The sequence below is a fragment of the Myodes glareolus genome, chromosome 10 (genome assembly GCF_982192425.1).
Source record: "Myodes glareolus chromosome 10, mMyoGla1.1, whole genome shotgun sequence".
Classification (NCBI taxonomy): Eukaryota; Metazoa; Chordata; class Mammalia; order Rodentia; family Cricetidae; genus Myodes; species Myodes glareolus.
Window position 1 is genome coordinate 69808807 of NC_142035.1, and position 13777 is coordinate 69822583.

At 35.7% G+C, this 13777-nt stretch overlaps 1 protein-coding gene across 1 annotated transcript in view; it reads right to left on the reverse strand.

The window, feature by feature from the left end:
• Positions 1-5201: 5201 nt before the first annotated feature.
• Positions 5202-13777, reverse strand: part of Kif18a (kinesin family member 18A) — a 69252-nt gene continuing 60676 nt past the window's right edge. Inside the window, exons 16-17 of the mRNA XM_048443701.3 lie at positions 11263-11372; positions 5202-5828 (exon numbers count right to left, since the gene is read on the reverse strand). Coding sequence (XP_048299658.3) covers positions 5746-5828; positions 11263-11372 — 193 coding nt within the window. The 3' untranslated portion in view covers positions 5202-5745. The remainder of the gene's footprint in view (positions 5829-11262; positions 11373-13777) is intronic.

A 13777-nucleotide genomic window follows, 5' to 3' on the forward strand; every position in this document is an offset into this window, starting at 1 on the left:
AGTAAAAACAAGTATATATCTTTGTTCGTAGAGTATATACACAAAGGATTAATAAAAGCTGTTTAGTGGATGTGTTAGGTAAGTTTTAATTCAAGGAATTCTTCAACTTTGGCTAAAAATCCCCTATAAACATGTGCAATTACAGATTTAGATGATAATTTTCATAAGCTTGACATTATAGGAAAGTCTGTTATGTTAAGATACGATAGTTTTTGCAAAAACTTTTAGAAAAAAAGCTGATATTTAGTGCTAAAATTGCACTTTGCCAAGAATGGCATAACCATGCATCCTTCTACCCACACAGAGGGGAAATGGCGTGTACCTCTCAAGTTTATGACTCACTGGATACCTGCGAGGGAGAACATGTGACCCAGGCCATTCTGGAGGAGTCATCACACAGTTGAAAAGATAATTGTAAGAAACCAGTTATATTTTTTATTGTGAGTTAAAAAAAAGAAACTAAGCAAAACAACTATTACTTGTACAATATTTGAATTGTTTTCTCATATAGCCTGACTCCTTCTGTGCAATGCCAACATGAACTATATCAGGTTCTCCCATTGGATTTCTTGAACATGAGTAGACAGAAGGTCAGGTACCAAGACTATGTTAGACGCTGGGGCCCAGGAGTGAAAAGTATTGCGAACTTGGGTCTCATGAAGCTTCCAGGATCATTGACATGTACATTGCACAACTAAAACCACTAAAACATAGCAGGAGATGAAAATATTGGTGTACTCTTTTCAGTTTAAATTTATGGGGTTTTCCTAACATTTACAGAAATATAAAGTCATTACACCATTCGCTCTGATTTCTGTTAATTAAAATGCTATTTAAAACATATATGAGACAAAATTAGGATAATTACAAATTTACTTTTGCAAGTCTACGATTGCCGTCAGTCAGTTGTGTATGTTTATTTACTTGTTTACCTCGTTTGTGTAGATATGTGCATGTGTGGATGCTGCAGTACATTTGTAGACATCAGAGAACACCTTCTGGGAGTCAATTTTGTCCTTCCTCCATGTACGTCCCACAGATTCAATTCAAGTCATTGGGGCCTGGCATCAAGTATCTTGACCCACTGAGCTATTTGATAAATATTTATAATGAAACATCCTTTCTCAATTCTTTGTTGCCATTTAAAGTACTAGTTTTATGTTTGTGTCAATGAATAATTTAATTCTATATTATTAACTGGTTATGATCACTGTAGTAATAAAATAGGCTGACTGACTCTTCCATTAAGTCTACTTTTGAATATAAAAGGTCTGTTTTGCTTCAGGTATGTAACTAATGCTACAACTGGTTGTGCCAATGTAATAGTCTGGAAAACTGATTCTTCAAGAGCAGGTCCAATCTTCTCCCAACTTAAGCTATTTTCTTTGTAACGATATTCCCAATTGCACGTTATTCTAAAGCCATTCAGACTACTTAGTCCTGCTGTTTATCCAACTTAATGTTGCATTTGATCTGGAATTTGGTAATATGATAGAATGTAGATACTTAGTGTTTTTAAAATATGAGTTTTAGTAATAGATTTTTCAAGACATTGCCTTTAATTCAGGATGTATCATTAAAGCATGTTCTGCAGATTGCCATGATTATAGGCACTAACATGCAAACATCTGTGACACTCATGGCACTAAATGTGTCCTTTTCTATCCAAATGGTAAAAGGTATCACCATTCATTTGAAGAACTTGCTAAGCTTCTAAAGTTTTGTACCATTGAGTATCTGGAATATGCCTTGAAGCAACTTGTTTACAGACAAAGACTGTAAGATATCCAAATACCACAGTGTGAAGTGTTTACCGTTTATAAAAGAATAAATACCAAGTCCTTCTGGGTGTGCATCTTTAAATGAACATTAAATGAATAAGGGGGAAACTGGAAAATGTTTCCTTTCGGCACATGCCAAATGAATGACTGCATTCATCTTCCATTTATAGCAGGCTGAGGGACTGCTGGTCGCAGAGGGACTATCTCATGGTCCATAAGGTCATGACTGGGAATTCGTTTACTTTTATAATGGATTTCACCTGGAAGTGTCATTCCTCTGCAATCAACTGTATCACCTTGGGTCTCTGAGCAATGATGCTGAACCACTGACAGATGCAGCCTTCTGAAATGAGTTCCAACTCTGACAGACATCATTTCCCACCACTCTTAGTTACAAATCAGCTTCCAATAGTGGGCAAAAAGATCAACTTACCTGTTAGAGACGTTTCAAATCATAATACTTTTTAGCCATGATATCTTTGTTTGGAAGGAGGGACCAGTTTATCTAGGGAGTTCTGACTATTAAAGAAACCCAAAAGCTCATCATACCAAAACCTGCCAAATTAACCTTAGAAACTTCCACCCAGAGCAGGGGAAAAAAATCACAACTACAGGATTTTAAAACATGAAGCAATAAACTACCTGTACAGGGCTTAGTTAATTGAGTGCTTTGGTATGTGTTTGTGTCAAGGCTTGTGTTCTAAATCTTCGTTGGAAATAAAGATAGAAATGGTACATTTTGGGCTGGAGAGAAGACTCTGCCGTGAAAGGATAAGCGCATCACTGAAAATATAAAAAATGGTACATTTCTTCAAGAATCAAAAAACACCCAATTGCTTGAATGATTTATGTGTAGTGGAAAAGTCTCTGGGTGGCTTTATCAGAGCTCAGCCAAAGTCATCTTTGGCAGACGCATTAGATGGGAATTAAAAAATGGGTTTGGAAAAGTCTATGTGAAAGATAGCCAAGATACATAGATCTATGCTACTGTAATTACTGATGGATGTTCTAGCTTTTCCCTTCACGCACACACATCATTTTTTTCATTTTGATATCTTCCATATTGTTGTGGGCTTGGTGCTTGTGTGTCAGGAATGACCAGGTCATGGCATGCCTAACTCATGTTGATTTTTGGTTTTCTATTTTTTTTATTTTGTTTTCCAGAATATTATAAAAAGTAGAAGAGCGGCTACAAGGGAAAGCTAGTGGAATTTTGTAAGACGATGAAAGTAATTAATATAAAATATTTGGCAGTGGAAAGGCAGACAAAGTGGCAGCAGCAATCAGTTGTGATACAGGCAAGTAAGGATGCTTGAGTAGAGCATCCTTTGAAGCTTGGGTATTCAGGAGATGGTTTGTAGAACTGAATAACACTTTTTGGGTCACTTGTGGGTGGGGAGTGATGAAATCTGGAAATTCAAGAAAACAATATGTTAGGTATTGAGAGCACAGCCTGGGTTGCAGTGTGCTATCCTGCCTCGAAGACATTTGTTAACCAACCACTCAGTCTTGGTAGCAGAGCTGAAAATCTGAGAAGCATTTGTTTGGTCCACCGTTTGTCATGGGCAACAATACTTCATGGTGTAGTTCTTATTCTCCAATTTCTCCCCATAGATGGACCTGCCATTATGGTTTGTGAAGTCACTGCCCTGGCACATGAGTCTTGGAATGATTTTGTGCAAGGAGGAATCCTCTTTCCATATCTTTTCTGTGGAGTGCTTACAGCGTGAAAATTTTGTAAATGGGCTAAAGGAGACACAATTGTCTCCTATGTTAGAGAACATCTTGGGGTTGACCATGGCTGCCAGCAAGTGGCAATAGGAAACATCAGTGTCTGCAAACTGGCAATAGCATATTAATCTAGAATATTACACTTCAGAGTATTCTCAGGGATATTACTAGTTCTTTAGGGTTGGAAGTCCTTGTGCTCAAAATGGCCATATTTTGACATTTCTAATCAAATTATCCAATGCTGAAATGAGGTTAAAGAAATGAAAGGACAGAGAAAAAATGGATACTATAAATGAAGAAATTTTGATTATTAGACTTTGTATTTACTATCAAGTCAGTACTTATGAAAGTCACACAAAATTTTTACAAATATCTGAATTTAAGTGTAAAATTGAAATAGACAGTTAAATAGACTACAAGTATACAAGAGTACAAATCTTGAGGGTTAATACATCATTATTATCAATCACCAGGAAAACACCTCAGGGTATGTATATGAGGTCATTTCAGTAGGCAAGGATGACCAAGCTGGAAACTGGGTTGTATAGTCCCAAACTGAGAAGGAAAAAAATGAGCCAGGCGAGAGCAGATGCAATCGAACAGCATTTGCTACCATGTTTCTCGGGTCATGATGGTATGTACCTCTTTTAAAAATTCTAAGTCAGATTGAACCTTTCCTTCAAGTTTCTTTTGTTTTTATTCACATATTTTACAAAGAGAAAGTCTTTGATAAAAATTGCATAAGGAAGATGATCACATACTTGTGCTTGAGGTGGACAACAGGTAGGTACTGTGACTATGTATGTGTACCTGTGGTGATGCACAAGGAGAGGACAGAAGACAAACTCGCAGTTGGTTCTCTCTTCTACCCTCAGGGGTCCAGGAATAAAACATAGGTCACCATGTGCCTTTATGTACTGATCCATCTTGTAGCCCCACTTACTAATCTTGTGGTCATTCATGTGGTAAAAAGATTTCTTTTGAAGCATATAATTACCTGAAGTAATTTGAAGGAATTACAAGATAGAAGGCGAACTTTTTCTAATTAATTTATTAATTATTAACACCCCCGCAACCCCCCGTGACAGGTTTCTCTGAGTAGCCCTGGTTGTACTGGAACTTACTCTCTTGACCAGGCTGGCCTCGAATTCAGAGATCTACCTGCTTCTGACTCCTAAGTGCTGGGATTAAAGGTGTGTGCCGCTTCTGCCCAGGGAAAGTGATTCTTACAACAGGCAACACAACCAAAAGCTAATCACAATGTACAGTGAAAATTTATTGGGCCTTTCCTATGACAGACTCCACACCCCTACAAATGCAGGAGTAACTATGAAGATTATTCTGCCTCATGCTTTCTTGATTACATTTTAAATACAAAAACTGATTAAGTGAAAGCCTTAAGAAGTCTTACAAGGTGTTGTATGGTTGTTCGGTCTGGCGTGAAGATTCCACGGAGGGAGAAACTTAAAAGTGCATTAGGCAAAAATGTGTACTTTTGACCAAAAAAGTAGTCCAAACCAGATAACTGAATAAGGTTAGGTAGTTATGTTATAGCTCTAAGTAATCCCTAAGTAACAGGAATGATTAAAATATTTCCTCAGAACTCTTCTGAAGAAATGCATAAGTTATTTACGGATTAGGTCTGGGTACACACTACCTTGCTCTAGTATGAAAAACGAATTCACAAAATTCATGCTTATATAAAATAATATTTACTATATATGAGTGGTTTCAACAAAGCAGGAAGACAAACACGTTAAAATCTATATCTTTAATACACCAAGCAATAAAATATTAGTATTTGTGACAGGTATTTAAACAATATTTACAATACTATGGGCATGTATATCTAAATTTCTGCACCAAAGTTTTCAAAAGTAAAATCACATATAGGAATAAAACACATATTGACAGAGAACAGAAGACAAATACATCTTGGTCTTAATTTTATGACTTCTAGAGTCTCCTAATTTTTGAAAATAATAAGGGTAATTTAGGTCATCATTTTTCTCAAATGTGCTAATCTATAGCTGAGGTAAAATAAAACTAAATTGACATGTTCACTAAGAGATTTTCAAGAGTAACAAATATTTGAGAAATGGTAAATATAACCTCTTGTAATTTTATATTTACTTAAAGTACAAAAGGAGTTTTTATTTTGTTTGATGAGTAAGCAGTTCTAGGTGGTCTCTCAGAGACACGAAGTACATTTCTGCAGGGACATCGACACTTCTTAGTGTATATTTTCTTTAGAAGCATTTCTTCTAAATTTTCTAAACATGTTTGAATTTACTTTGTTGGTGTTTCTTTTATAACCTAGAGAAGAAAGAAAGATGAATAAATATAAAGAAACTTTCAAAACTCATTGTTCATACAATTTATATAACAATTTATTCACAAAAATTTACTCTTGAAATTCATGGTTAACTAAAACAATTTAAAATACAATAGATTTTCTGAGATTTCCACTTCTTGGTACAAACTCAGGGCTACCTTAATTTTCCTCCCCGACCGCCTCCAGACTTCCCTTCTATTCCACCTCTGTTCCTTTGTGTTAGCCTCCAAACCAAATAAACACTCTCTACCAGGGAGTCCTGGTGGCCACCCAGCTCTGGGATGCAGAAGTATTCTCCCCATAGCCAGCACATGTTCATAGGATCAACAGTGGTCAACAGCAACAAAAGAACAGCATAATCACCGAACAGAAGAAGACCAGCCATCTATACAAAGAAACACCTCAAATATCATAATTCCAAGTGTCTAAATTCTCTGAACAAAAACCCAACCATGAATAGCCAAGACAATATGTTTCCTCCAGAAGCAAGTAATCCTATGGTAATAGGCCCCGAGAAATACAATTTAGGAAAACACAGTACAAAAATTTTAAAAAAATAGCAAGCACAATAAAGTGAATATGAATAAATGCCTTAATGAAGACCATGAAAACACACACACACACACACACACACACACACACACACACACACACAAATGAATGAAATGAAAACAGTTAAATACGTGAAATTAGAAGTAGAATTACTAAAGAATACCCAACCTGAAATAAAACTGTAAATGAAAAACTTGGAAGGTCAAATGAAAATCTCAAGGTTTTAAGCCTCACTAACAGATTACAAGACACTGAAGAAAGAATTTCAGGTGTTGAAACAAGGTAAAAGAATAGTTCAGTAAAAGTACTGGATAGCTCAGTAAAAGAAAATGTTAAATCTAAAAATAATACAAGCACAAAACACCTAGGAAATCTATGGCACCATGAAAAGACCAAAACTATGAAAAATAAGGATAGAAAGAGAAGAACACCACACCAAAGGCACAATAAAAACAAATAACAACAACAACAACAAAAACAACAAGAATCATAGAAGAAAATTTCCCCAATCTAAAGGAGATGCCTAAAAAGGTACAAGAAGCATGCAGACAACCACATAGGATCAGAAAAAAGGTACCTCATGACACACAATAATTAAAATGGTAAGTGTCTAGAATGGAGAAAAGGTATTAAAAGCTAAAAGGGAAAAAGACCAACTAACATATCAAGGCAGATTTACTAGAATACCTGACTTATCAACGAAAGCCATAAGGACCTAGATGGATGGTGTACAAACTGACAGACCACAGATGGCAGCTTAGACGGCCATACCCAGCAAAACTATCAATCACACACATTCAAAAATTCATAATAAAACCAAATTTAAACATTTACGATCTACCAAATCAGCTTTATAGAAGGCACTAGAACAGTGATTCTCACTCTGTAGGTGGTGATCCCCTTGGGGGTTGGATCAGATATGTTGCATTTCAGATACTTACATTGTGATTTATGACAGTAACATTTATAAATATGCAGTAGCAATGAAACAATTTTATGGTTGGGGGTTATTACAACATGAGGAATTGAATTAAAGGGTCTCAGTATTAGGAACATTGAGAACCACTGCATTAGAAGGAAAATTTGAGTCTGAAGAGGTTCAATACACTCAAGAACCACTAGGAATAAGTAGTCCCAGAACAATAAATCAAAGGAGGCAGAAAAGACCCACACAATAACAACAAAATAATAGGAATCAGTAAGCCCAGCTCATTGAAAAGTTTCAATATCAACATTCTCAATTTCCCAATGACAAGACACAGACTAATAGATTAGATTAGAAAATAGGAGCTACCTCTCTGCTGCATTCAATACATACACTTTACCATTTAGGATAGACGTCACCTAAAAGGATGGAAAAAAAAGTATTCAAAGAAAATAGATCCAAGGAGCAAGTGGATGTAGTAGCCCTTTTAATATCTGACAAAACAGACTTCAAACTAAAGCAAACCAGAAGAAATAGGGAAGGATACTATATGAAAAGTATAGGAAGGACTCATGAAAAGTTCACCAAGAGGATGTTGCAATTCTAAACAATACTCTTTTGCCAAAAGACAGATCATCAAGATAAGAAAAAATGATCAGAAATGGTGGAGTTAAATAATGCCATAAACCAAGTGAACCTGCCAGATAATTTAAATACAAAAGAATATACTTTTCTTTCATCAGCTCATTGCATTTTCTCCAAAACTGAACACATACTGGGACACAAAACAAATCTAAGGCGATATTAAGAAAACTGAAATATCCCCCTACATCCTATATAACTGTAGAAACTTTCAAACATACACACATATATTAAAGAAATCTAAATGGAGTCACCAAATAATAGAAAAGTAAATACCCCAACTAGACATCTTATAACACCAAATAAAACCTTAGTGCCAGGCATGGGTTACATCTTGTCAAGTTATTGGTCAAAGCAGCCCCATGGAAACTCTCAAACAAATACAAGCTATTTGTCACTCTCCACAATTTGACAGTTAGGTCCCATTGGTAAAGACACCACTTTCATCACAGAACAGAGAACTCAAGAACCCTACAACCTATAAGTGACCTGACTGTAAGATATACTGATGAATCATCAGTGATCAGTGGTACAAATGTTATAGGAGTAACCAACCACTTTTATTTTTTTTTTTGGGAGTTAAGACCCACTAAATGAGATGTAACCTGAGTATGGACCTGATACTGCTAAAGTGGCCAAGGACCTGGGAATAGCAAGGTCATGGGCCTAGCAGAAAACTTACTACCATCACTCTAAGGGACCAGAGCAATAAAATGATTCGTAATGACACCTATACACATGGATCAGTGCCTCACTCAACTCATATCAGAGAATCTTCTTTGCAGTAGTTGGATATTTACAAAGAAATTTACACCTTGGAAATGAGCAAAGAGAGAGAGACTTTGGATCATTTAGTACTAAATGGGATGTTTTCATCAAAGCCCTCCCTTCAAGACTCAGGGACCTATGAGGAAAAGGAGGTGGAAAGATTCTAGGAGCCAGAGGTGACAGAGAACTCTAAGGTAACAGTGTCCTGTGGACACAACAGGACTGATGTACAGACAAACTCATAGAGACTAACTATGGCAGTATGCCTAAGACCTGCCAAGGTTCAAGACAGACAGGGTACCAGTAATGAGAGGAGGAAGTAAATATTAGTGCCCATCAATAATCTGTAATTGACACTTGCTAGGCAAAGAGAAAGTCACTTTTCTACAATGGAGTGTTAGTGGATATATCAACCACACTTCACGCCTGGTCTTATGCCTAGGACTAACTGACCAAGAATAAATTCAGTGGTATTTTGTTTCATTTTTACATTTTTAGTGTTTCTTATTTTTTTTTAATTTTTTTTAAAAGAGAGCCATAAAGAACACAAAGTTGGGTGGGTAAGGAAAACCTGGAAGGAATCAGGTGAGGGGAAAAATATGATCAGAGTACACGTAGAAACTTTTTTTTTCAACAAAAATATACTGAAGTAAACAAATGAACAGGTATATAGAAGAGAAAAAATATAACAGCAGCAGAGCAAATTAAATACTGCTGGCTAAAAATTGTTCACTCTCTCCATATTATAAATGAAGTTTTAGTGAGAACTTTTAATAAACACATGTCAAGTAAAATCACTGAATAAACTCCTTCTTCAATTTCTGCATTCTCGTTAAAGAAGAAAATGTGTATGAGTCTTTGTTTCTTTCCTTTCTTGCATGGTCATTGTTCTCATATTCTTTGAAATTCTTCTGTTTGTGTCTCCTACACAAATCTCATGGTCTCTTCTCTTCTCTCAAACAGGGCCTTTCTACCTTCTCATCCTTTTGCCAGTTCAGTTGTTTATACATGTTCTTGGTCACATGCTTCAGCTTTGGAGGCTCTTGTTTTCTTGTTTCTATAACTGCCCAGCTGAAAACACTCGCCTTTCCCCCACTGCTGGTCCGTGTTATTTCACCCTTATACATTATTAGAAACTCAGGTGAGCGCAATTTAAGAAAAGCAGTTGCATTTTCTTTCTTTTCTTTTATTTCTACTAATCTTTAATACATGTTTGGCTTAGATATTACATTTTCTTTGTTTGCTTTTTGTTTTTTGAGACAGGGTTTCTCTGTAGCTTTGGAGCCTGTCCTAGAACTAGCTCTTGTAGAGCAGGCTGGTCTTGAACTCACATAGATCCGCCTGCCTCTGCCTCCCGAGCACTAGGATTAAAGGCATGTGCCACCACTGCCCGGCTTAGATATTACATATTTTATGAATATTTATCTTCTATTAGAATTGATAACCTCCAAGCACTCCATTATCTTTAATCATTATATTTTTAAATTATTGTGCAAATTAAAAAAATCTGTATAATAGATATATCTGTTGAAAAAGTAAACAAGTATCAATTGTTATTAAAGAAATTGGCAAAGTTATTGAGGAAAAATAAGAAAAGCTTTCATGTTATACAGAGACATAAACATTATCTCATGACATTTTTTTTTTTTTTTTAAATTCCAAGTGCTATAGGTTTCTCCAGAGAAGAAACCAGTCTTAGAAATCTTCATATTCATTCTGGGACTTAGCACAAGAATGCTTAATAAATCAGTACTGTAGCAAGTCACAGGAATTGTAATGTCAGAGACAGGTCTGGACTTTGTGGTCTAGAACTTGTTGATATAATACACTCATAGTCAAACAGAACGACTTTTGTACCCATGGATTCATGCTACTCCCACATATGATTGAGGGTATGTAGAATCCTTCATTAATGTCTTTTTGTCAATTTGTCAGGGGAGTCACAATATGATTATAATTAGGAGCAAAGTAGAGACTGTATATTAATTACATAAATGATTCAGAGGCCAGATGTAAAAACACAAGCACTGAGAGAAAAATTTCAAGTGGGTCTAATTTATTTATAAAGTATAGTTAATGAGCTAGGTGGCAAATGCCTGTAATCTCAGCACTGGGAAGTAGAAACAGGAAAATAACTAGTTCATAACTACCTTGTACTACATAATAAGACCCTGCCTCAAAAATGAAACATTTAAATACATACACATATATAATTGATTTACTGTATAATACATTTAACTACTATTTCAATTATTAGGCAACTATAATATGAGGCAGTCTATACAACAAAAAGGGTAGGCAGAGTAACAAGTTGGAAAATCTGGTTCAGTCAGGAACCTTAATATTTGTTTAATATTGAATACATGCTTCACAATGTATCTTAAATTTCTTTTTCTACAAAGCATAAAAATCACACCTATCCTACCACAAAATATAAAGGGAGATACTTATAAAGACATAAAACCAAGGTACTTTATGTATGATAGATAATTATGTAATTAATTATCAGATTAACAGCACAAACATACCTACTGTCAGTCTGTTTTCTTGCAAGAGCTTATCACTTGAATTATCCTGTCGAATGCGCTTGGCCAATCCATGATTTTCGTCAGATTTTAATGAAGCATTTGATGCAGAACTTGTGGAGAAAAGTTTTCATTTTAGTTAAGGCATTCAAAAATATTCTTAATACATATACTGGACTTAATTCCCTAGGTCCAAATGAGAAGCAGATGGAGGGAGAATGTGAGCAAGGAAGGCAGGATCAGAGGGAACCCTCATCCGATGATGAATGGAGATAGAGACGGAGACCCACACTGGAGCACTGGACTAAGCCCCCAAGGGCCAAATGAGGAGCAGAAGGAGGGAGATCATGAAAAAGGAAATCAGGACTGCGAGGGATGTGTTCAATCACTGATACAAGGGGACTGATCTAATGAGAGCTCACCAAGGCCAGCTGGACTGGGACTGAACAAGCATGTGATCAAACCGGATTCTCTGAATGTGGCTGACATGGGGGCTGACTGAGAAGCCATTGACAATGGCACTGGGTCTTGTTTTGTCTGCATGTACTGGCTTTTTGGGATCCTAGTCTGTTTGGATGCTCACATTCCTAGACCTGGAGGGAGGGCTGAGGACCTTGAACTTCCCACAGGGCGGGAAACCCTGACTGTTCTTAGGGATGGAGAGGGAGGAGGAGAGGGAGTGGGGGAAATGGGAGGGTATTGGGAGGAGGGGAGAAAGTGGAAATTTTTATAAATAAATAAATAAGTAAAAAAATATTCTTAATTCATATGCAATATAGTAAGAAATCAAATACAGAAATAATTGTAAAATCCTGCATGAGTAATTGGAGGCACTAAAAATACTTAAAAACTAAATCTAGTTATCCGTAATTTTATTGATGCCAATATAATTTAGATAGCTAGGATTATACTGGGTACAGGTAACAGTTCTGCAGAATATTTCCTGGGGAATGAGCACTGTTTGCTATTTACAGTGTGAAGAGACATCACAAGGGGTAAAAAAAAAAATCCACTGATCATAAAGATTTAAAAAAATTAAAAATATTGTTAGGATTAAAATTTCACCAGAAAAATTTAGTCTAGTAGATTTTTAAAATTTCTAGGGATTTTGACTCTAATTTTCTTTTTTTTTTATAAAGAAAAAACTGACAGTATATAAAGTACACAAGAAGAGATTTTAATATTTTAAAACCACATTAAAACATATACACCCCTAAATATGTCCATGGAATCTACTAAGTGGAAAATACCAGAGCTTATTACTTTCAAGCTCATCTATCTTTAATTGGGGAAAAAAGGAAGATTAAGAAAAAGTAATTATGTACATATCTATCATTAATCTCTTTTAACCTTAGTTAATGGCAGGATCTAATTATTGACACCAGAGGGAATGTAACAGCGTAGTAACAGATAGTCTGTGAATAGTCAAGATACTTTATTATTTTCTTTAATATTATTTCACAGTATTGGTTTCTCATATGCTAGTCTTTAACACATCTAACCCCACAAATACAATTTACACAACTAGACATTTCAAGAAAACTTGTATTTGATAATGACTGTGTTTACATTTTGAGAACATTCTTAGTATAAACACTTGCAGCATTTTAATAAAAGCATGGGAACATGCAAAAACCCAGAAAACAATATTAATTAGTGGGAATGGGTGGTGAAACAGACGCTAATAGTTTGTTAGTCTAACAAAGTGAGCCAGATTAAAAGCACAATTCAGACTGACACCCGAACAAAGTGTAGGAGTCCCTGTTGGCCCACAGAGCACTATTAAAAGACTGCCACTGTGTGGGGTCCCGAAAAGAAGGAATTAAACCTAAAATTTACTCCCCCCCCCCCAAACATGTACCTAGGATAAACTTCTACTTTTTGCTTAAAGGAAGCAGCTTATGACTTCTGGTTGGACCATCCCACTGCCAGAATCAGTTAGTTGTCTTTTGTACATGGGAGATGATTTTGTAAAGTAAGTGTTATCTAAAACCAACCTCTGCTTATTCCATGGCAGTTCTAAACATGGCTACTGATATGCCATGGATACACTAGACAAGGTATTGCTGAGATATACTACTTAGAATGGCATGAAATAAGGTTCAAATTGTTAATTTCTGGAATGTTTAATATTTTCAAATCTTGTTTTACTGTTGGCTTCTGAAACAGAGCAAAGGTATGAGTTGAGGGGACTACTACTGTATCACTGTTTAAGTGCCACAGAGAGACACATACAGTCAAAAAAATTCAATTCATCTAGATGCTTCAAGATTCTTTTGTCCCATGTTTTGGAAGGGTAAGAAAAGATTCTAAATACACTTATGAGAAAATACTTCCTGAAGTGTGAATAACTATGCTATTTGTAAATTTGTGTCCTGTTGCCTAAATAAGAAATTTAGAAGAATTAATTAACTTTAGCTGTTATACTTTTCTCTATATACTACTGGAAAGAAAAAGGGGTAGAAAAAAATCAGATCATCACATCATTTCATATTTAGTATGTTTTGTTATCGTACCC